The sequence below is a fragment of the Actinia tenebrosa genome, unplaced genomic scaffold (genome assembly GCF_029948245.1).
Source record: "Actinia tenebrosa isolate PJP-AT-01 unplaced genomic scaffold, QUT_ActTen_1.0 PGA_scaffold15__27_contigs__length_11533743, whole genome shotgun sequence".
NCBI classification, from domain to species: domain Eukaryota; kingdom Metazoa; phylum Cnidaria; class Anthozoa; order Actiniaria; family Actiniidae; genus Actinia; species Actinia tenebrosa.
Window position 1 is genome coordinate 11204919 of NW_028292575.1, and position 24570 is coordinate 11229488.

At 40.0% G+C, this 24570-nt stretch overlaps 3 protein-coding genes across 3 annotated transcripts in view; all 3 read left to right on the forward strand.

The window, feature by feature from the left end:
* Nucleotides 1-798: 798 nt before the first annotated feature.
* LOC116290933 (ribosome production factor 1) lies at nt 799-7543 on the forward strand. Its single transcript, XM_031698055.2, has 8 exons — nt 799-964; nt 1252-1332; nt 2245-2340; nt 2812-2965; nt 3563-3645; nt 4672-4850; nt 5391-5517; nt 6266-7543. Exons 1-8 carry the CDS (start codon nt 806-808, stop codon nt 6305-6307), a joined length of 921 nt encoding a protein of 306 aa, XP_031553915.1. The 5' UTR covers nt 799-805; the 3' UTR covers nt 6308-7543.
* A 183-nt stretch (nt 7544-7726) lies between these two features.
* Nucleotides 7727-9670, forward strand: LOC116290920 (QRFP-like peptide receptor). Its single transcript, XM_031698041.2, has one exon. It carries the CDS (start codon nt 8045-8047, stop codon nt 9155-9157), a length of 1113 nt encoding a protein of 370 aa, XP_031553901.1. The 5' UTR covers nt 7727-8044; the 3' UTR covers nt 9158-9670.
* Nucleotides 9671-10879: 1209 nt separating this feature from the next.
* LOC116290955 (uncharacterized) overlaps nt 10880-24570 on the forward strand; it is a 28208-nt gene continuing 14517 nt past the window's right edge. The window contains exons 1-10 of the mRNA XM_089030862.1: nt 10880-11076; nt 11711-11882; nt 12345-12641; nt 13588-13812; nt 14341-14562; nt 14775-14945; nt 15317-15527; nt 15902-15959; nt 16454-16606; nt 16725-16780. Of these exons, the coding sequence (XP_088886988.1) occupies nt 11798-11882; nt 12345-12641; nt 13588-13812; nt 14341-14562; nt 14775-14945; nt 15317-15527; nt 15902-15959; nt 16454-16606; nt 16725-16780 (1478 nt within the window). The 5' untranslated portion in view covers nt 10880-11076; nt 11711-11797. The remainder of the gene's footprint in view (nt 11077-11710; nt 11883-12344; nt 12642-13587; nt 13813-14340; nt 14563-14774; nt 14946-15316; nt 15528-15901; nt 15960-16453; nt 16607-16724; nt 16781-24570) is intronic.

Here is a 24570-nt window from a genome sequence, read left to right on the forward strand (position 1 = left end):
AGGATTTTAAAAATCTTTTTAAAATCATATTATCATTATTTTGGCAATGTCTTTTACTCTACTTGGCTTTTCCCTCTATATGTTGCTGTATCTTCTGTTTTTATGGTACTACGACTACCGCAAGTCTACGCAGCATTTCCCAGTCCCCGCGCACAAATAAGATCTAATACATCGATTATCGGCTTGTTTTAGTATTAATCTAAGTTAGCCGGAACTCGTCCAACATGTGGCACATAGATTTTGTCCTTTTTCCTCTTGACTAATCTACCAGATACCTCTCTCTCTTCCTTCTTTTACGTACCAGCTTGCTATTCGATATTATTTGAGATTTTTACGATAACTATCTGATATTTGAAACTCCGTCGATATTACACGTAATGTCAGTATATCAAATATTATATTCCAGATTCGAACATGCGGCACATAGATTATGTCCCTTTTCCTCTTGACTAATCTACCAGATACCCTACCAGATACCTCTCTCTCTTCCTTCTTTTACGTATTTGAGAATTTCCGATAGCTATATCTGATATTCGAGACTCTGTTGATATACTGCCGGTATCAAACATTATATTCTTGATTCTAGATAATAAACAAATGAGCTAACTAGCTGCATGTCTCTTAGAGGCCATTACTTACCACTTTTGTCCTTTATATGAAAATTTGCGATTTTTTTTAGAAACCATTTTTTAAACTATCTCGACAAATGAATATCGGTCGTTTTCAAAGAGTTTTAACTTACCCAGAATCCTATTCGGTCATTTTTAAAAGCGTGCAGTAGTACTGCGGGCTCAGTTTATCCAAGATGGCGGACGAAAGAGAAAGAAAACCAGTCGACTTCTCTCGCATGAAAAATAAAATACAAAGAAGCGAGGTTTACTGGAAAGAAAAGATCAGGAAGGCTAAGGAAAAGAGAGAGAGACGAAAGAAGAGGAAGAGGGAAGACGACGCTCTTGGAGACGAGGTGTGATGCAAAGATTGTGTTAGAAATGTGTTGGAGTTTTCTTCGTTGCTTTTTGTCGATCATAGTCGAAGTTTTTATTTAGAAATGATTTTTGTTTGACAGTATTCTTTAGAACAGTGCTTTCAAGCAATCTTAAAGGCCATAAAACTACAATTCGAGGATTAGATATTTTCGATTCGGTGCGTTTGTTTGTTTATTTGTCCACAACAATTTGACACTCCACGTGGTAGATTAATGACTTGAAAAATTACGAATTTTCTTTGATCTTTTCTGTCATTTATTTTCAGGCCCCACCAAAACAAGTCCCCAGAACTATTGAAAACACCAGAGTGAAAGATGAAACTATTGTGAATGTTGATGATGAAGAGGTAACTGAAAAACTTCATGAAAATAAGAAAATAAAATGTAAACAAGCAATAACCAATAAGAAATCAAAAGGTTAATAGCTATCAATAAAGCGTTTTCACGACGTCACAGTGGCCATTATGGGGATACCAAAACAATACATTTTCTATCCTCCGGGAATTGAACTCTATTTTTATGCAAATACTGTGCAGAAATTTCTATTGTTTATGGCTGCCTTCTCACGTGAGTGAAAATGCTCTATGAGAATCACTGGATGGTATAGAGGTCTTGGGTTGAATCAATTCCTTGCCTCAGCATGACATGTAAGAAGAGTTTTTAGTTTTTGGGAAGCACAGGTGGCGTAGTGGTGAGAGCGCTCGCCTCTCACCAATGTGACCCGGTCCGAGTCCCGCTGAGCTCGGTGTTGTATTTAAGTTGAGTAGTTTGTTGGTTCTCTCCTGTGCTTTGAGGGTTTTCTGGGTTTCCCGGCTTTCCTCCCTCCGCAAAAATCAACTCCTAAATTCCAATTGGAATTACAGTGGATGAATAGCTACTCTGTAGAAATGCCACTGCTAGATCCCATTTATTATTATTATTATTATGATCTCTTCCTTGATTTGATGGTCTTTGCCTAATTTTCCACCTTCCCTTACAAAACTTATGCAGAAGCATGCAAAATTCCAATTCAATCTGTGAGTTAGCTCAGTGCTCTAACTTTGATCAACTCAGAGCCTGTTTAATGGTATTGATAAAATCTAAACATTTTTGAATTGTCAATGGTTAACTGCAGGTTTAGCTGTTAAAACAGCTTTTCCAAGTGTTTGAGTTCTTAATGTAATAGATAATAGATTGACCAAGTGAGCGCTTCACACTTCTAAGGCTCTCTTTTAGGCCACAGCTCTGCCTATCTCATAAATGCTTGTTTTATTTCAAAGATTCTCAATGATGAAGCCACAGATGAACTGAGTTTGTATTTCAAAAGAGAAGTAACACCTAAAGTGGTGATCACTTCAAGTGACAGACCAAAAAATGTATGTACAAGATTTTGAACCCTCTTTACAGACGTTTCAGTATATTACAATTTTTTGTGTGTGTCTTTTTGTGTGTATGTTTTTTTGTAAGTGTTTTGTTTGTTCATTTTTTTTTTTTTGTATGTGTGCTTTTTTTGGTTTTCTTTTTAAAAAGTACAATTGCTTGCAATGGGCCACTTTATCTTGGGCATTAGGTTTAACCATCTCAAACATTTAGTCTCTTTATAAAAATCTTTGTTTGAGGTGTAACCATATTCATGTGCCTTCAAATGCAACTGCAAAATAAAGAAATAATACTCTTACACTAGTTTGAAATTTAAAATGTACAATCTATAGGTATGAATGAATTATACATTGTTATTTGCTTGCAATTGGTCGTGGTTTTTTACAGGAATTTGTCCAACAACAGTATACATGTATTTATACAAATTGTTATCATGTTGTGTGATTGTCATATTTGTCAATTCTCAGGCAACAGTCTTGCTTATGGAAGAACTCTGTAAATGTATTCCAAATTCTGAAGTACGCCAGAGAAAAGGCAGAGATTTAAAGAAAATTATTCCACAAGCTGTTTCAAGAGGATACACTGCTATGGTAGTCATCAACGAGGATAATAGCAAACCAAGTATCCTTCAATCTAGTAATTATTGATATACTGGGAGTAATGTTCATTGTTATTTCAAATTCCAGGAGTATGGCTTTTATTTTTCACCCATCATGACTGGGAATCATTTAGAAACTCTTGGGCTTAGGGTGAATTGAATTAATTGAAAAGTTAAAGTAAAATATTTTTTTCTGGAAATGTAAGTGTAAAATATTGGGTGATAAATATTTTCTAAATTATATTTGAAATAACCCCCCTCCCCCTATAAAAGCCGTGTTTAAAAAATGCTGAAAAATTTACATTTTTACGAGGACTCAAGTAGCTTCTCTCATTTCCCTACATGGTAAACATTTGGACTTTTTTTGTCAAAAACAAAAATACTTTAAAGTAATAAGAAATTGTTTTTTTCATAGTTTGACTCTAACTAATCTTTGTTATAAAGTGCCTAGAGCAGACTTGGTTAGGTGCTATATAAATTGTATATTATTATTATCACTATTATCAAGACTGTTCACCCCTTCCCTTAAAATATACCCAGCTTCCATTCCCATTGTTGGTTCAATCTGCATTCTGCCAAAGGTATTATTCTATTATGCATGCTTTAACAATATGCTTTAGATGGGCTGGTTGTGACTCACTTGCCTGATGGACCAACGGCTTACTTCAAGCTGACAAGTGTCAAACTACCAAGAAATATATGGGTAAAATAACGTCTTGAGAAAATCTTGCATTAATATCGTATCAGACTTGTTTTTTTCTCTGATTTTTAAAACTTTTAGTGAAAACGTTTTAGTTTCTTAAAATCTTGAGTCATGAAATAGTATGGAAAAGAGTTTTATTATATAATTACCAATGAAATATCTATTTTTCTCTATTTCGAAAAATTGATATCTTCACACGTGAAAATAACATGTTATTTTCACGTGTGAAAATAACACCATTGTGATGGCTATTCAAAAATACACGGAAAGAATTGCCTGAAAAAGCCAAAACATACTTTCATTGATAATTATATAATAAACAGAATATTACATGGGCGCTTGGAGATACGCAATTTATCTTCTCGTGTTGAAAATCTCTCACTCGTTCGCTGCGCTCACTTGTGAGAGATCTTTTCAACACTCGAAGATAAATTTCGTATCTCCGTGCGCCCATGTAATATCCTCTATTTCTTTTTTGTGAAGTGTTGGTGAGGGAGGAAAACCAGTGAATGGAAGAGAACTCTTAAGAACTTGTGCTTACAACTATCAATGAACTCTATACACATTGAATGACCAGTGAGGTCTTTTCATTGATCCCATCAGTACCATCCCATCACATTTGTAGTGGTCACCAGCTGATCTGAAATAGTGACGTAGAAATGACATCACTGCAAAACTAAGGTGTCATGAAGCCTTCGAACTGAACAGCGAAAAATAAAAACCTGTCCACCATTGCAATAAAAATATAAAACTCATTAGATATTGTGTTACTGTTATCAATCTCTTATTAGCAACGTTATTTTTTCATTTGGTGGCAGAGGACACTTCAGCTTTGGAGATTTTCTTGATTCTGATTGGCTGACATTTTTTTAGATCAGCTGGCACTTTCAGTTATACATACATACTTTATCAATGTTCCTAAAAGAGCTTTTCAGCAACAATTTACAATAAAAATGGTGAACCATAATTTATGATTCAAACCTTGGACTCAGTTGACAATTATATATCTTATCATTAATTCTGCAGGGCCATGGAAGAATGACTAGTCACAGACCAGAGCTCATTTTGAATCACTTCAACACAAGACTGGGTCATTCGGTAGCACGACTGCTGGCTGCACTATATCCATATGATCCTCAGTTCCAGGGTAGACAATGTGTCACCTTCCACAACCAACGAGATTTTATATTCTTTAGACGTCATAGGTAAGGCAGAATATATAGGATGATTTGATTGGTTAAAACTTCACACTTTGCAATTTGATTGGCTCAAAAGTCGTTATCTGGAATTTCATTGCTTCAAATATATAGTATAGGGTTTTGCACCATCACTTGATGGCACCCTTGACAGGAGTTTTATAAGTTTTATACTACTTATATTTATTTATTTATATATTAGCTATTTATTTATATTGATGTGATGCCTTAAATACACTTTATCTATTAATAAAGTAGAAGTAGAGGCAGGAGAAGAAGGTTCCCAGTGGAAAAAGACTATTTTCCGTTCTTCTGTCATTGCTGCCATAACGTGATGGTGCAAAGCCTCTATATGTACAATCATACAATCATATTGTTGCAAGGCCTTAGATTTTCATTGTGAGCTCTCTCAATTCAATATGGTGTTCACTCGTCTGAGAGGAACAGCGAAGCGAGTAGCTTGGGGATGATGAAATAACAAGCCTATGGCTTTTAGTATTAACAAGACTTCATTAAATCATAATTAAAAATTGACATATATGTTTTTAGGTATATTTTTAGGAATTCCAAGAAAGTCGGACTTCAAGAGTTGGGACCAAGATTCACACTAAAGCTTAGATCCTTGCAAAAGGGAACATTTGATAGCAAGTTTGGAGAATATGAATGGATACACAAGGTACGAGAGGAATCTTTGGATATACTGAAACAAAACCTCAATTTTATCGAATCCTGAGACACCTCTGGGCTGATCAAAGTCAGGGCATGGCTAACTCACAGATCAAACCCTGAAACAACCCCTGGGCTGATCTAAGTCAGGGTATGGCTAACTCACAGATCAAACCCTGAAACAACCTTTTGGCTAATCTCAGTCAGGACACGGCTAACTCACAGATTGAACCCTGAAACAACCTCTGGACTGATCTAAGTCAGGGCATGGCTAACTCACAGATCAAGCCCTGAAACAATCTCTGGGCCGATCTAAGTTAGGGCGTGCGGTCAACTCACATACAGAACGCCGAAACAACCTCCATCCTAATTAAAGTCGTGGTCATACCGCTAACTCACAAATCGAAGCGGGATTTAGCGAGTGAACTAACGAGCGAACGAATCAATGAACGATTATGCAAGCAAGTATAGTTACGAAGGAAAATACAAAAGAGGCGAGAAAAAAAGTGCACTGTTTTATTTAAACCGAAAAAAAAAAAAAAAAAGCGGAAATGAACCAAGGGCATGAGCGAAAACCAAATGAGCCGAACGAGAAAGCTAGACAGAACGGGAAGCTTTCTTTTTTGTTTAGACTACTTTATCTTTTTTATCAAACTATCAGTGGTCCTTCCTTGAAAGCTTTTTTCCCCTTGATAAGAAAAAATGCTTTTGTCAAATCTTTTAGATAACGACTATTTGTTTATTTTTACTTTTCCCAGAGAAAACAAATGGACACAAGCCGAAGAAAATTCCATTTATGAAGCTAGACCAAGTTGCAAATCTTCCAAGGTCACTTGTCTGCTTTCTAATCTCTAGGGCTTTAGACTCTTTCTTCGTCATATATGGGTTTTCAAGGATTAAAACAAAAATACGCAAAAACTTGCCTCTCAGATATGCTTGTCCTGAAAAAAAGCCAAGGAATATCAATGAATTTACCATTGTAATGAACTTTGCTGAATCTTCACTAAGAAGATCACCGGTCAAGATTGACGTCGCAAAATCTCGAAAATTCATTGAACAATTTTGTAAAATGATTCTCGAAATGATTTGAGCGATGAAACGCAAAAGTAACGCAACAAAGTAACGCAAAAAAGTAACCCAAAAAAGTAACGCAATCTCGATTATTTTCATTTTCGCCTGTATGGAGATTTCTGTGGGACTTAAAACTAAACTCCATGAAGTGAGTACACCTTTCGATGTCTGTAAACTAAATTTACATGCAAAACACATCAATTTTATCGAATCCAGAAACAACCTCTGGGCTTATCTAAGTCAGGGCACGGCTAACTCACAGATTCAACCCTGAAACAACCTCTGGTCTGATCTAAGTCAGGGCATGGCTAACTCACAGATGGAATTGGAATTTAGAATGTTGAACCAGGAGAAAAAAACCCTTGAATCAAGGGAGAGACCTAACAAACCCTACTCACATGTGATTCGAACCTCCCGAGACCCCAGAGGTCAATCTCGTACCCAGAGCCTTTATATCTTACTGCGCATGCTCGACACGCATGCGCAGTAAGAAATAAAGGCTCTCAGTATGAGATTGCCCAGAGGTGAGAGACGAGTTAACAATTTTTTCGCCACTCACAAATTTTATTTTGATTGTCTTTATTTTTAGACACAAACTGCAACCAAGTTCACGGGAAATTTGTAGTTTTTTTAAACACTTTGTTTAATTCTTTTTCTTGACAAGTGCACAGATTAATTTCCTGCAGATAAGATGTGTGTGAGAACACCAAGCCTGGAAAAGCTTTTAGGGTTAAGACTTGTTCATTCATTATTCAATCCAAGACGCTTTTTTCTGTCTCGATCTATCTTTTTTTGATCGATAACAAAGTTTTTTCTTCTTCAGAGATCCCTCATTTTTATCCAATTTAGAAAGCCAGAATTAACGTAACAACATTTTTGCTAATCTTAAGTTGTTGGTGAATTTTGGAACCAGATTTTGATAGTTAAGCCGATTTTTGATAAATGAATAAATTATTTTTCTTTTTGCGCTTTGTTTTCTTCCGTCGGGACTCGATAGAGTTCATTTACCGACCCAAAACAAGGTCGAACTCCTTAAGCGACATTTCAAGCCATAGGCTTCCAACATCGATGACAACTTTCAAGTCTTAAACTTCAAGTTTTTGAAATAATAGCTCATCAAAAAGAACTCAAAAAAATTTCAACTGTTTTCTTTACGCACTACTGATGAATTCGTGATTAATTTTGTCCGCTATCGCCATGATTTTGGCAGTATACTTCATTGATCTTAAGGGTTTCCGCAATGAATGTGTTAGTGTTTATACAAGTTGCTGCCTTGCAGCCAATCTGCTTTCATGCAGCGTTACGTCAAGTATGACCTATATTAAGGCGGTCTCCCGATAAAAATATATTTAGCGAGTTTGTGTTATGTCTTAGTCACATTCAAGTCACTCGGTGAGATAGAAGCACCATTGCTATTGGAAATACGTGTCACTTTTAGATGAGACGTTTGTTGGGCGCTATAAAACATGAATCTTACCAACTCATCGCTGGCTTTGCAGCAGAATGGCGAAGTCTGTGATATTTCAAGCTCGCTTGGAGCCACGGTCTGTAAAGCTCTGGCCTATATCATCATCTTTTTCGTGTCTGCAATTGGGAACATCATTGTCATAGGTGTTGTGCTGCGAACGAAGAGCCCAAGAGGAGTCATGGATATTTTCATTGTCAACATGGCCTTTTCGGATCTTTTCGTGCCGTTTCTGATGGTACCAAAAGAGCTCTTCGAGGTCATATCGGGCAGCTTGGAATGGCAAGTCGGTGGGCTTGTAGGCAACGTTTTCTGCAAGTTGTACTTCTTCATAGCAGACATATCTCCAATCGTCTCCACTTTGACTCTCTATTGCATTACCGTGGAGCGGTTTTTAGCCGTAACGCGACCGAAGCTGCCATCATACAAAGAACCAAAGCTGCACTTGATCATGGTGGTCTTAACCTGGATCATCGCCATGGGATACTGTGCACCCTATATGTACGTATTCAGACTGGAGCGGGTTGAAAATCCTAGTGAAGGGACCAATGGAACAACAATACTGAGCTGTGGCATCAACTGGGCTCCTGCCTTTGACCATGTCACTTCTCACATGGCTTACATAACAGCTACCTGCGTGCTGTTTGTCATCATTCCCTTCTTCAGCTTAACCTGCATGTACACTTACCTCGTTATCAAGGCAAGAGCTTCGTACAAGATCATGGCACATTCCTTGTCGCCTCGAGCAAAGAAGCGTCGTGCTATCAAAATGTGGACCTTGTTGAAGCTCTCCATCGCTGTTGTTCTTGGCTTTGCCATCTGCTGGGCTCCCTTCAATGTCGGGATGTTCCTCCTGATCTTCATCTGGCATGGGAAACCACCCACGTCATGCTTCTTTGAAACCTACTGGTTCGTGGCCATCTTGATGTCTGCCTCAAACGCTGCTGTCAACCCTTGGATTTACTTGGTCTTCGTTGACCGTTTCAAAAAACAGTTGCAGGAAATCCGAAAATCATTCAGCTCTATGCTTAGCCTCAGATCGTTAAGCCCTGTACAGCAAAGCGCGGACATTGAAAAAGAAGGGTGTGGCAAGATGGAGCCAGTTGCAGTGTGATCACGCTTTATGAGGGCAACAGCTACTTATTTCAGTGAGCCATTTCACACCGGTACATCACTGATAAATGAACTAAAGCTTGTCGATGGAAAACAAAGCAGCAGCATCTCCCTGGCAGCACTTGCAGCCCATCCGCTAACACCTTTTGAGGTCTGATTGCCTAGTGAAAGTATCTCTTGTATTGGGTGCCCACCTAATGCAAACAAAGACTTATCCCAAGAGTTACTATACCTCGCATGTAAACCCTACCTAGAAACCAACCACTTTATGAAATCAAATGTAGTATTCAATTAGTGCTTTGTCTATCGCTAAACGATCATTGGATTAATTCATTATCAATTAGTTGAGCATAAATAATCGAAAAACGTTTGATACATCTTTTCATCCAAGCGACGGTTCTAAGATTGATCTTTCCTACTGATTTTTGTACTTGAAATATGCGAAAAAAAGAACATTTCCATTTGTATTCGAAGCGTAAACAAATCCTTCTGACGCAGTTAGTTTGTCGTGGTAATATAGACTATTTATACTAAATTTTCACTTTATTTGTTTTAAAACATAACGTTTTGTAGTAGACGAAACCTGATATTTTTTTAAATAACAAGTTTCTATCGATTACACTTGATAAACAAGAATAAATGTTTCATATAATTTGATAGTTAAAATAAAGCTTTCAGTCCGCACACATTAGAGTGTTCTAGATTTGATGTATATTTTGAACGAATTTCCTCTAATTCATGGCATTTGAATTTTGAATTTTATGAAATATTAAAGAAATGTGTAATGTTTAAGTTTTTAAAAGGCTTCTTTGAACTATCGATTTCAGATTCATACACTCAACTTGGACTGAGCTAATTTAAGCTCTTGATTGTTTTGGGTCATCGACTGAGTTGATCTTGAAGTGTGGAAGCGGAAAGCCGTGTTTTTCAAACAAGAATCCCGCCGAGAATATTGAGACGTCCCTTCATAGAAAAAAATCTAATCGGATTGACCACTCCATGGTGGACGGAAACCCTAACAGGTTTTGCAGCCCATTTGATAAGGCTACCGATAAATTGATTTGGACTTGCAAAGATAATTTTTTTGCGGAAAGAAAGGAAACCGGAGAAAGCCCCTCGAAGCACTCTGTTTCACAAGGCGTATGGACATTTATCACACGGCGGCCATGTTTATTCTCATGAGGATAAAAACCTTTGTTTCCCAGCATAAATAAACTCTCAAGCGCTTGAATTTGAGGCTACGCGTGGTGGAATCTATCGGTTCAATCCAACATGGCTGCCGCGTGAATAAGGCCTATTAGGCAGATTAAGATTCCCGTTTTTCCTTCCCGCAAACGGCAAACGTGACCACGTTTTCATCGTTTTCCTACATTTCACTTTACCTTTTGCAAACCTTCTCGACAAAGACAAGTATTCTTTTGTTTATCTACTACTTTTAGATTTTTGCGATTCCTTTTCACTAATTTTAAAGAAATTTAATCGTCAACTGACGGTTCACGTTTGCCGTAAACGAGAATCTTAAGCTCTTTATTGTCACAAATGGCCCGGTTCCTGTTCTCAAAAGCCTGGTTACCTTTCAAAATGGCGCGTTTGAGAAATTTTACTTCAAGTAAAAAGTACGAAATGAAAATAAACAAATCAGTAGTTACTAGTAACCTGCAGGTGACTTGGACAACAACAAAAACATCAGGGTACTTAATGATAACCCCACGAAAGTCAAAATATTCGGTTCGCTTGTATTCCTCAGTAATTCCTTAATTCTTCTTCGGTAAACGCCGCGGCTGATAGCTCCAAGGATGAGAGAATGAGTCAAATTGCCCGGCTTCAATTAAAACTAAATAAAAAAACAGGATTCTTTTCTAACGGAAACAGGTGCGAGGTGCGATTAACCCTAGCGGACTAAAAGACAGTGCTTCAAAGGTAAGTGGCTTAGAATGAATAAGGTTTTGAGATGATATAACATGAGATGAGAAATCCTTAGTTTTAGAAACACTACTAAAAGTTTCTACCATTAATTTTCGTTCCGATCGAGAGGTATGCGTAAAATATAATTATGTAGTAACGAACGAACAATGATTTCGAATCGAAAATGACAAGTTAAAGAACCGTTATACATTAGGCTGATTGAGCTGTAAATTGCTTTGAGAAACCTCGATTTTTTTAGTCTCATTTTTTTTGGGTGCTACTATGTAAATTATAATCGGAGAAGATCAATAGAAAAAAGAACACGATTTTAAAAATTAGGGGGAGAGAAAGAGCTAAAGCAATAAAAAAATCGTATAAAGGGTTATATAAAGATCGTAAGTAAAACATTAGCATCTTGGGTCGAAATTGTAAGAAATAGGCTCCCTCTAGTACCGGCCTTTTTGGTGTGAATTTTTATTTTAGATATGAAATGATGACAGTTAACTCGAGAGTTTTTTGTATTTTACTCCAACACCTGCTTTGGCCATTGAATAAATGAAATTAGGCGCCGTTTATGCACTGTTTTTTTTCTTTCCCGTCACCGCTGGCGGTATATCATTAATACCGACAGACGTTAATCTATCCACAGATAATAAAATACCATGAAATTTATTGAATAATGAAGACGAGAAATAACTGGCTGTTGATTGATCAAGATTGATGTTAGAACCGTAGTATGAGGGACACATGTTATGCGGGTATCTTGTGGATGGTGGTCACGTGTTCTGTGATAACTTGTTACAAGGATCACGTGTTTCAAGGTAAGACATGGCTCCATAACACACAAAGGGCCTTAGTGGGGGGAGGGGTAAGGGGGATGTTTATGTGTTCCATTTCTATATTTCATGTAAATTATTATCTTATAATACGTGTGCATTTGCTAAAATAATAATATTGTATATATCTATGTTTTCTATTTATCCGTTTATCGTAAACTATTTCATTACAGTACATGTTTTAGAATTTTTCATTCGCGCAATATTACAACCAAACTAGATCCAGAAGCTGCTCCGCGTGACGTTGCACTTGTTTGATGGAGAGAATCAACAACAATCATGTTTGGAATGAATTTGGCCACTGTCGTGACGGTTTAGAAGATTTTTTGATTCGCCACTTCTTCCTGACCAAATTAAAGCATAGTTAATTTTATTGAAGTGTCAGTTAGGGTACCTGACTTAGATTTGTATACAAGTGCCAAATAAACAATCTGTTTGTCTTATTAGAGTATCGCAGTCTTGGTTGCTGGAGTGAGGATTTGTTAAGTACTGACCGTGCAATACCAGACTTATTGAACGATCAATATCAACAACTCAGCCAATCACCAACAAGAATCAAAGACATTGTGTCAGAGTGTGCACAGAGAGCAAAGGTTTATGGGTACTCTTATTTTGGAGTCCGCGATCACCATCATTGTGTCAGCGACCCACATGCAGGACTAACTTATTCTAAATACGGCCCATCTTCTCTCTGTCGAAATGGAACGGGAGGTCCTGGGGCGATTGATGTGTACAGTTTTGAAGGTAAGTTTGCATATGGTTTTTAGTCTATTTTGTGAGCCCTGATAGGACTATCATTTTTTACTACTAGTTACAGTCAAACAAGCTCACGCGTTGACCCCTAGAGTCGATTAATGATTTGAATTTTCGAATTTTGATTTCATTATTCAGTTGAAATTTACAACGTCAAAACCGAAGATATGAAAATTCCAATCGACTTTAAATTCAATATACGACATTTTGATTGGTTAATCAGTGCTAACACAGGAAGACCAAGAAAACATGGCGGCCAGAAATACCCGGAGAAGTAGTCTTGTTTATGTGCCGGGAAAGCCTTTACCTGATATTATTCGACAGGAAATTGTTCATCTCAGCAATAGCGGATTGTCCAATAAAGCAATTTCTCGACAACTGAAAATTTCTAGTTGGGGAGTCCAGAAAATACTTCAACATTATCGACGACGTGGAACTGTGTCTCCATTTTGCTCAAGGCGGGAGCGTTCCCTACAAAATTACTGATGACTCCAAGTCTGACTCCAAGTAATTGAGGCACGGAAATTACAAAACCTAGTGTGTATGCTTATGAAATAAGAGAGCGACTTCTGCTCGAAGGTATCTGTAATTTAGATGATTTACCTTCTTCATCACGAGTCGAATAATGAACTGAATTTTCATTTGAATATTGCAATATTGTATTACTCCGGTTCGTACGTATAAAAGGAATAATTGACTAATGATTTCATTAATCGAATCTAGGGGTCAACGCTTGAGCTTGTTTGACTGTAAGAACCAGTTCAAAAACGACGCTTCGTAAACTAAGGTTTTCACTACTTAACATGTTTCGACAGAACGTTTGCCATCTTCGCTTCAGAAGTGCAAAGGGAATTAATTAAGCAAAGCTTCAGCAAGGTTAAAAATAGGTCTGCGCTCATGCTAGAGTGTCGCTCAATCGTTTTTTCCCCACTTCTAGGATCAATTGAAACTGAAGAGGAACTTCCAACTGACGACCAGACTCTTCCAAGTCAAGACAGATCAAAGATACAGCTCAGGCCCCAACCGGTCAGCGCCCAAGGGGCGGCTACGAGGGATTCACTTCTTCCTGGTGCTCGTACGAGTTCATTGTTTCTTAATGGAAGTGTCAAACCCGTCAGTATAGAACCTTTGTTCGAGGAGATTGACGAAATGAAATATGGTGGTAAGTGGAAAGTTTTGCTTTGAGGCAGAAAAGAGTAATTAGAAAAAAAAACGAAAAACAGCCAGATTGGATATCCAATTAAGACTCATTTTCCTGTCTTATTTTCATTTTCCTCTTAAGAGAAACTTTTAGTTTGTCTAGAGAAGCTTTCATCGATAGCGGCCGCCATCGAGTAAGGCTAGAATGCGCAGACGGACTGAGTTGACAAAAAAAAAAAATCTTCGAAGTTTCGTAGCAAATTAAAACTTTTGCAATGAGATTTTCTCAAGAAAAAAATCCTGTTCTTTTAAAAAAATACTATTAAGAGATTATGATATATCGAGTGGCATTTCTTTGGGTTCTTTTCTCAAAAAGAACTCGAGTGAATTTACGTTTTGATTTCGACCGATCATTTCCTTATTTACACCTGTTTTATAGTATACAGCAAGAAGTCATACCGTGTTCGAAGTGAAGAACAAAGATTTTGACTTTAACTTTTTTAGATTAAAATAAAGAAAAAAATAACGGAATTCTTTTTCCACTGAACAGATTTCATTCCAGTTCCCATCGGAAATAACCTCCTCAACAACCCAAGCTTTGAACTGCCGCTCAATCCCAGTCCCCTGGACGGTTGGAGCTGCCAGGGCGAGACAGACGATCCTCGGGGCGGCGCGCTGTCCAGGTATTCCAAAGATCACCATGGAAATGGTAGATATAGTGGGATATGTTATGCAAGACTGTCAGAATGGGCTGGTCCTGGACAATACATAGGTACATAAAATTTGAATAAGAAAGAAAAAAAGTCGTAATATCTCTGATCTTGCTCCGGTTATATTTTCAATGGGTAACCATGCTTAACCATGTGGGATTGAATATGTTACTTACTAGTCTACGCATGCGCAGATCTCTGGAAAGTACACTAAATACTGATAATCTTGATAATCTTGACACTAAATACTGGCGATTTATCATTTTACCAAAAGGACGTAAAGTAAAGCCGCTATCTGTGTATACGTTTACTGGATGGACTCAACTTCTTGATCGTAAAAACATAAATGACATCCACAATATGGAGCTATGGCTGCGATTCAAGAAACGCGGTCAAAAGAATGAAATAATAATGAGACTGGCTAGAAGATACAAGCTATCCGAAGGTAAAACCTATCAACAAATATCTATGCTATATATTTTCCAAAAAAAGATGGCATGGTTTAGTTTGCAATCCTTTGTATGATATGAAATAGAATAAAACGATAAAAAATATATGTCCGCCATGTTGGAACAATAAATTTGGACCTTCGGGTAAGTTGCATGATCCCATTAACTTACATTTTTCATGTCCAAAAACCAAACGAACTTTGAAAATAAGAGAGCTCTTTGTATAAGCTTTTATTCGGGTAGTTTTTGAATTTCTCTTCAGGTCCAGATTTCAGATTAGGTTTCAGTGCCAGATCTACCTTCATAAGGGACATTTATAACAGTCATTGCGTAATTGGATATATCTGTCACTTTGTTCTGTCATTAGACCATGGTTGGGTGCGTTGGAAGACGTCCTTCCAGATGCCTGCCTCGCCGAGGGGGTTTCGTTATGTGTTTATCTTCTTCAGAGGACCTCACCGATCGGTGGACATTATTGCAGATGATATGAAGCTAGTTGAGGTGATGAACATTCCAAGATGGAAAGACAAGACGGATAAACTCATCGAAACATACCGAAAAAGATCAGTAAAATTGAGGTAAAATTGGAGAAGTAAACTCGTCGACTGACAAAACTGTTCCTGTCATCAAAGCTCGGATAATACATGGATTAAACTTTTAACTTCTTAAAAATCGATTTAAGCCACCGTACCACCTTTTTTCTTTGAAAAAATCACTTTGAACTCTTTGAAGTACAGGAGTTGAGAGTTGTATTAAATGAAGTAAAAAGTCACTTTTGTAAAGTGGTACGTGTGTGCTGTGAGTGAAAATAGGGAAACTAGTATTCATACTTAACGTTTTCATGCACCCACTGAAATAAGAAGGTTATTCTTTGTCCATATATATACTCTGATACTAAGAAATTGTTCAACTCTCATGCATGATTTAATCTTATCTTGTTTGACTTCTTCAGGATAAACGTTCCCTACGAACTTGCCGCGACCCAAGACTTGTCGCTCATGGGAATTAAGGTGAATAAATACTGACAAATCATGCGTTTTGATTGGCTAATTTACTATATGTTCCTTAGCAACAGCCATCTATGACCACCTATGAAGCGGCCAACCTCTATATCGTAGCCAACCTTATATGGCAGCCACTTCTATAATGGGAGTAAAATGATAGCCTTTTTCCACTATTTTTCAGTTGTTATCTATACAGCACGACTTACCATGTTCGCTGTTTTCATGTTGCCTATGGACCAAATCTACTTAGGAGTGGTGTTTTGCCATTCCCTTCAGAACAAGATTCTTCGTTGAGTTGTATCCATATTCATGTGTCTTTTCATGCGCAACCTATTAAATAAAAAAAGGATACTCTAGGGAATGACAAGTGGTCTAAAATGGGAAAACAGTGGAATATTGGCTATTTTGGCTGCCTGCGGATCGTATTTTCGATATCTCATTTTGATTCCGAAACGTGGATGATTTTATAAAACATTTTTTTTGGTTTTGATTTGATTCAGGTTCAGCAAACGAAGCACAGATTTGGTTTCGGGGCAGCGGTAAACACTGAAAGTCTCATTGGCAACCCAAAGTATCGAGATTTCTTCTTTAAACACTTTGAATGGGCTGTCATGGAAAGCTCTATGAAGTGGCCACAAGTCGAAAAGAAAATGGTAACTCAATTATTTTCGTTGTTGTTCTTATTCTTATCTTTGCTGTTGTTGTGTTGTTGCTGCTGTTGCTGCGCTATAATACTCATTTTCTAACTGAACATCCAATTTATCTCTATAGAATCATGTAGATTACCAACAAGTAGACAAAGCGCTGGAAATTCTGGAGAAACACAAGTAAGTAATTAACTTTGGCTCCTAGGATCGAGGTTCTATCTTACCAAACTTTGGACATATTTAACGGATCGGATGATATTCGGATGATGGTCAGCAGCAGTAAGGGGGACTCGCGATCGATGCCGTATATTCACGGGTTTTACCCGCGGAATTCCGAACGCGGGTACAGCAGATTTACGGGAAATCCCGCGCGATAAGTCCTTACTGCTGCTGTGTTGGGTACCGCAAACGGAGGTTAAAATATTTGTCGGATATACGATGCATGAATGTAAAAAGTTCGCCAATGACTTCTGTGTGATTTGCCTAAGATTCAAAGTTAACATTCCCAAGCCGAAGGGTTTCTGGTGTTGTGGTAAAAAAATGCAAATAGAAGACGACACGTCAGCACAGTGTTACGAGTGTGGTAAGAATATTCGTAATGCCGTACCAAATGCTACCAAAGAGCAATATTACGCCAATGGAGGTCGTACGAAGACCCCATACAAAAGAATAAAATACTTTAGGGACTGGATGAGCCATATCCAAGGTTTACATCCGGTATATTTAGACGATGAAGTAAGGCAGAAAATCATAGACCACTTAGAAGAGCCAACCCCGCAAAGTCTACGGAAAACGCTGAAAAAATTAAAGCTAGGGAAATATTACAAAGCTATTCCTTATCTTTTGTCTGAAATTACCGGTAAGTCTATTCCCGAGGTTTCTGATATGACAAGAGCCGAGTGGATGTTTTGTCGGCTGGATAAGGATATTCCTTATTACCCCGACGTAATCTACGAAATATTTTACAAAATTGACTTCAACCACCCCCTATTAGAATGGATTCCGAGAAGATGAAATGTGCAGCCGAAATCCCCCTACGTTCTTTTCGAAGCAGATGTCTACTGAGCGAGTTTTCTTTGCAGCTCCTCTTTTGCCTCCTGGTAGATCTTTTTGCGAGATTCCTCGGAAAGATCTTTCACGATGGTTTTTTTATTGCCCGACTTTAGCTCCCCGTATTTCTTTTCCTCCGCGAGTATCAAAGAAAACTCCACGTCGTCTATGCGGCGGTCCCGCAAAGCTTGGGAGACTAAGTCGGCGATGGTGTTAGCCTTTGCTTTTGCTAGGGCTATATGAGTGTCGTGCTTGGATATCTTACCGGATAGTTGTTTCATAATGCCTGTCGTAACAGCGGAAACGATGCCGCAGACGGCTCCAACGCTGGCCAAAGGAACGCCAACGACTATTCCAGGTCCGGTGAGTGAGGTAGCAACGCCGGTGCCTGTTAACGCTACGGACAGGGAGCCGGAAGTTATTGCGATTTTATGTAATATGCTTCGGGCCCTGGCATACTTTTTCCTGACCTCCTCATAGTGTTTTGTCTGCCCCTCTAAGTAAGCGAGGATTAGATTTGCTTTAATTCAAGCGGAAGTTCTCGGCGTTTAATTCGTTAGGTAAATCAGGATAAAGTGGAGGTGCTGATGGTATAACATCCATTATATATACTAATGTACGACGCCTTTGGGAATAACATAGAGGAGCAGCCACATCATGACAACAGGGATTACTGGAACTGGAGGGCCTTTAGGAAGATGTTTCCACATGCAGACCCTAGTAAGTTTGAAAGAAGACCCGACGGTATTTACTATAACGGCTCTAGGATGTACAGCAATGCGGACTTGGAGCCAACGCTGGTGGGGCAAATAGACAATCAGCTGCAGCATTCCACGCCTACGGTATCTGTGCAGCATCCCACACCTAAGCCTAAACCCGTGCAAGGTTGGTCGCAGGAATTATTGCTGGGTACCAGTACTTATCCGATACCCGCGGTTTCATTTGATGAACATCCAAGCTTGGGCCTAACGCTGAATATGCGGATCTCTAACAATCATTCCTTTCCGTTAAAGGTGCGAGATATCTTCAAAAACGTGCCCATCGTTCATACCACCGCTAAGGAATCTCATGAATGGTTAAGCGGTCCTAACATGCGTTATTGGCCGCAGCAGTTGAACTTTGCGGTTTGGTGTGCCACTAGCGGCTGCGGTGTAAGCGCAAACTTGATGAAGAATTCGATATTTATGTTTCACTTTCACTTCACGGTTAGAAGAATACTACATGAAATGGGGGTGGTTGCATTACCGGGAGATGCCACGTTTTATCCAAGAGATAATAAATACAGCGTGCCGGCTTATAACAGACTTTGTAAGGAGTTTGGCGTTGTAGGGAAGGATTTCCGATGCACTACGGGCGCTAACAATGGTCTGGGACATATTTGGGCTTATTGGGGGATTGGTGGGCACGAGCTAAGCGATAAGGAAGTACATACGCTGCGGTTGCAGTGGGATACTGGGTATCACAAAGAAACTCACGACAGTAGCACCTTCTTTGAACCAAATGCCAAAACCACTAAGGAAGTCAGAGACGGACCTCTGTTCAAAGACGAGGGTGGTAAGTATGCAGGGGCTAACCCGCTGATTATCAAGATTACCAACGACGAGCAAACGAAGCAATACTTTAATTTCATACCCCCAGAAGGTAAAGGACTAACCAAAGCTGGCCTTGCCCGTTTAAACCGCAGCATAGAAGCTTACGTGTATTCCATTTTGGGAGCCCAAGTAAATACCCGATCCAGCATAGTGGGAAATACCGGCGCCGCAGAAGAGACGCGAGCCGAAGCTTTGATTCTATTCGAAAGTTCAATCTTGGAGGGCGACATTAGCAAGGGCGTACAGCGTTACCAACTAGCTATACAAAATTCTAAGGCAAGGTTGGACTATGCAGTAGCCCCGGGTTGTTGGTTAATGCCTAGTAATTTATCTATAAATACTGGCTCTGTAGTGGGTTATAACAACAAACTTCAACGAGCTACTAAGGATATGAAGTTTGGGGTGAATGACGTGAACTCTGACACCATCAGGAGGCACTTAGTTGAACAGCCTAAAAAAGTGCACCAACCACCTAAAAAAGAACCATACCGAGCGCCTAAGAAAGAACCATACCGAGCGCCTAAAAAGGAGGAGGAATATGACCACAACTTACTAAAAGCCGGCTTAGCAGCTGCAAGCATTGGTCTGAGTTATTATATATGGCGATGAACAACCCCTACGTAGCTGGAGTAGATTGTGTTTATACGACTTACACAGGTGAGAAAAAATATACCCAGGCGTCTTGGGTTGATGTCACGGGCATGTCCGTGAATTTGAACTACTCGGGAAAGAAGTTAATTCTTTGTACTATTTGCATTGGTACGAGCAGCCATGCCAACGTTGGCTTTAGGTTTCTGGATGAGAATGGCGTACTGCAGCCTATGCGTGCGAAGACGAACAACAGGGAGCCTGTGTATTTTTCCGTAGAGCCCAACCCCGGCAGCGCCGAGAATCTATCGGTTTGGACGTTTCACATGGTTACCGATTGCCATGGGAAGGTAAAGCTGCAGATACGCGTAGATGATACGGGGAGTGTTTGCATAAATAGCATAGAAAATCAAAGAGATAAAAAATATAACCACAAGACCATTAGCACTATTACGGTAATGAGTCTCTAGAAGCAAATTTATTTGCTGGTATATATGAACCCACACGCGAAGGAAGATTGGTTTTTACATTATCTAAGGGAAGAGGGGTACGAACGTAACGACGATTGGGTTGACACTGAATTGTGGGTGAAGGTTGGGGGTTTAGGATTGATTATATGCACTATTAGCATTAGCATGAGGAATGAATACGGTATTGGGTTTAGAATCGTAGATGAGAATAACCATCCGTTGCTGCCTTACAGGACGAAAAAGAATAAAAGGAATCCAGCTCATTTTTCATATGAACCCCACAATAGTCTAGATGATATAGCGCCGGTAACTTTTCATATGATAGCTAATTGTCAATACGCAAAGCTTCAGATTAATACTGACGCGGAACGTAAATTTAATATTTACGTTTTAATAAATGCTGTTTTTTCACAATCCGCTCTGCCGGATGATGCTGCTTGGAATCATAAGCCCATTAGCACCATGACTGCAATACCGCTAGTTCCGCATTACCAAGGCGGCGCGAATACTATCTTTACTTATCCCCCGTCGAGGACGCCTCGGGCGGCTGACGATGATAAGCCGCCAGTAAAATACTCGGACAAGATTAGCCCTTCATCTTCTTCAGGAGTACCACCCCAATAGCGACAACCAAGATCCAAATGTTGTTGCCCACAAACTTTAGCAGTTCTCCGCCGGCCCTAAGTGCCAAGGAAACAACCGAACCCAGCAGCCCAGGAAGACCGGCTGCCATCTTTTTTCCCAAGTCCGTTAGTCCATTGCCTAATTTCTTTACGCCCGCGCCCGTAGCCTTAAGTGTGCTAAGGATAACTCCTACTACGGTGCTAATAGCAACCGCAAATGCCAGCGGCACGCCATACTTCAAAAGGGCCCTTTTTATCTTTTCCTTGGTGGTAAGCCCCAGCTCCTTTTCCTTACCTTCTATTTGCGTTTGTAATTCCGCCAGTCTTTCCCTAAGGGTTTCTATTTCCTTTTGGGCTGCCTCCCTTTCTTCTTCAGGGCGAGTTTGATCTTCGATTATTACTCGCTGTCGATCTATTTCGTACTCCAAGTCTTCGACGGCCTGTTGAAGTTGCCGTATTTGTTCCTCCGCCACTGCCTTGTCCAGCATTACTTGCCTTTCTCTGTCAACAGACTCCATTAATTCTTGTCCTAAGCGCTGTAGTTCCGTGTCTTTTCCCGCCGCTTCATTTACCGCAGTCTGTAACCTTTTTACCACACCGCTTTTTTCATCCAACAACTTAGTCAACCTAGCTCTAAAGTCTGCAATTTCAGCGGCATGACTCTCAGAGGTTAACCTACTTTGTTTCATGAATTCGTCTTCCAATTCTTCTATTCTGCTTTGTAATGCTATGTTGTCCTCCTTAAAATCATCAAGGAGCTTAGTAAGACCGCCTTCTTTCTTGGTTACGTCATCAAGTTGTCGCGTAAGGTCATCGATGGTTATGTTATTTTCCTGTATTTCCTTCTTAAGTGCTTCCTTTTCAGCACTTATTCTCTGCAAGTAACTCATTGAGCCTCCGGTCGCATCGCTTTCTTCAAGTCGTTTAAGTTCTTCCTGGCACTCCTCTTGCAGTCTGATTGCGGATCTGAGGGCAACTTCGCTACCCGGCAGTGAAAGGCGACTAACAAAGGCCTCCCTGGCAACTTCTGTATCCCTTTGAGTCGAAGTGCTTAGCATCGTCAAGTTGGGCTTTCCAAGCGCATTTGTGACTCCTTTTGGAAGCTGGTTGTTAAGCAGGCTGGTATTTCTCCTTTGATACAGGTTGTGCCATTTTTCCCTACCCGATTCTCTAACTTGAACTTGCCCTTTATCTCCTATTTGGAAGTCCAAAGGAGCCAGGTTTATGTTTGGGTATCGCTCTCTTAGGTCCTCGATGAGGTCCGCCATTAAGTCCGACCGCACGCCAAGGGATTCCATTTGTAAGTATTCTGGAATGGGCGTGTGGGGGTTCTTAGACTTGAATTTATCTCTCAAAGAACGCATAGCATCGCGGGCCCTGCTGCCATACTTACTACTTAATTTCTCAAAGAGACTTCGTCCGTCTACGTTGTCATTAGGAAGCAAAGACTCGTATTCTTCATCGTTAATGTCGACTTGACCTTCTTCGGTAAGGGGAATCGAAATCCGTTCCTTCTACTTCCATTATATATGATAAGCTCAAAGTTAAACCCCAACGTATTACCTAAGCAGGTTGGCGGGCTGAAAGCAGAACGCACCTTTCATCGGGTCACATTCACGCCCAGCAGCGCTAAACCTGGAGAAACGCTGTACGTAGGCGTGCCCCGCCTAATGGATAACCTAGTATTGGTACCTGGCACCTTGGCGCTAAGGTTTGACCTAGCGGTGCAGCCCAGCACTGCGGATGAAAGAATTATCGTTAACAACGTGGGTCGCAACATTGTTTCTAAGATGCGCGTAAAGTTCGCCGGGGAATCGCTATTAGATTTGAATAGGTATGACTTATACACCACGTACAAAGACTTATGGTTAACAGCATTTGACCGCGCGCAGCGGGTGGAGCAAGGAATTGGTAGTGTCATTCTACGTAAGGTCCGCACACCTACGAAAACGCAACCTACTGACGGCAGTGGGGAAACCGCAGTAGCAGACGCAAAGCGAATAAAGACCGCCTATGGTAGCAAGTATGTCATACCACTGGACTTTGAAGTGATTACGAATCACGGTGTGTATTACCCAAGACAGTTATCCGAGTTACAGTTTGAAGTAACCTTAGCAGATGCTAATAACATCATTGGTGGGCTAAGCACTGCACTTACCAAAACGACTCCATACTCCATTACCAACTTAGAGCTGCAGTACGAAACGGTATACAGCGAAGATTTAGCACGCAGTGCTGGCATGGAATACAGCTCCGGAAAGGCATTCCTTTACGACCACGTAGTGATGTATAAGACGTTCAGTTTCTTGGATAAGACGGATGAGGTTATCAACCAAAGCATTAACCTCCCCCGAAGAAGTCTCACGGGGTTGATGCTGGTGTTTGCCAAACCCTATGAGGCCGGTAAGCGCGACTCCGAGGCCTTTCATAACCCCAACATTACTAACGTGGGGGTAAACATAAACGGAGTCCCAAACAAGGTTTACTCCCAGGGGATAAAGCCCGCAGACGTCTACAGGGAGGCAATGCGCAAGTTTGGCGACCAAATTAGCCCTGAGGAATTCTTTAATGATAAGTACGCGCTGTGGATTGATATGCGCACCATTAACGACGAAGACCTACATGGTCAGGGTTTACGTCTAGTAAATACGCAGGATGGCATAACATTGGAGATCAAACGCACAAAGAATACTGACGCGCAGGATGCTGACAAGATAAACTGCTACGTCTTCGTGGTGTCTGACGCGCAACTGAGCGTGGAAATGAATCAACTAAAGAGTGTTGCCTATTGATGGCTATAAAAAATATGCTATATATACAATGCTTCGCGTATTTGAAAACAACGAAACCAAACTGCAATGCATAGTGCAAGGCGAAACTTTGTACTTCAAAGCAAAGGAGGTGGCTTTGGCGTTGGGCTATGAGCGCCCTAGAGATGCAATTAGAGCACACGTATCTGAGAAATACCAGAAAAGATGGGTTGATCTACAAGGGGCTGCGAATCACCGCTCCTTTACTACGCAACCAAATGCCGTGTTTATATCCGAACCTGGTTTGTACGAACTGATATTTAGCTCCAAACTACCCAAAGCTGTGGAGTTTCGCGATTGGGTCTTCGAAGAAGTCCTACCCGCGCTGCGTAAGACGGGTAAATATGAAAGGCGCTTCGACGGTCCAAACAAGTTGGTATTCAAAATTGAGAATGAGTTCGACTTACATAAGAAAGTCGTTGATTACATCCGCCGCTTTTACCCTCAAATGCTCATAGCCCCTGGTCTGGGTGAACTGCAGGATTCGGTTGGCAAACGCATAAAGTGCTGGCAGAAAGGATATCAACGCGGTCAACCCGACTTAATGATCTTGAATGCGCACACGCATTACTGTGGATTCTGCATAGAGCTAAAGACCCCAAAAGGCAATGGCAGGTTATCTGAGGATCAGCAACTACTCTTACAGAGGTATGAAGAAAACGGCTATAAGGTGCTCATAAGCAGCGACTACGACGAAATCTGCAGGGAGATCACTGCGTATGCTGAACACCTACGAATTCCCTGCAGGTGGTGTTGTAAGGGCTTTAAAACCTCGGAGACTTTGGCAACACACTTAAAGATATTTCATAGAATATATGGACAAGGATAAATTTAACG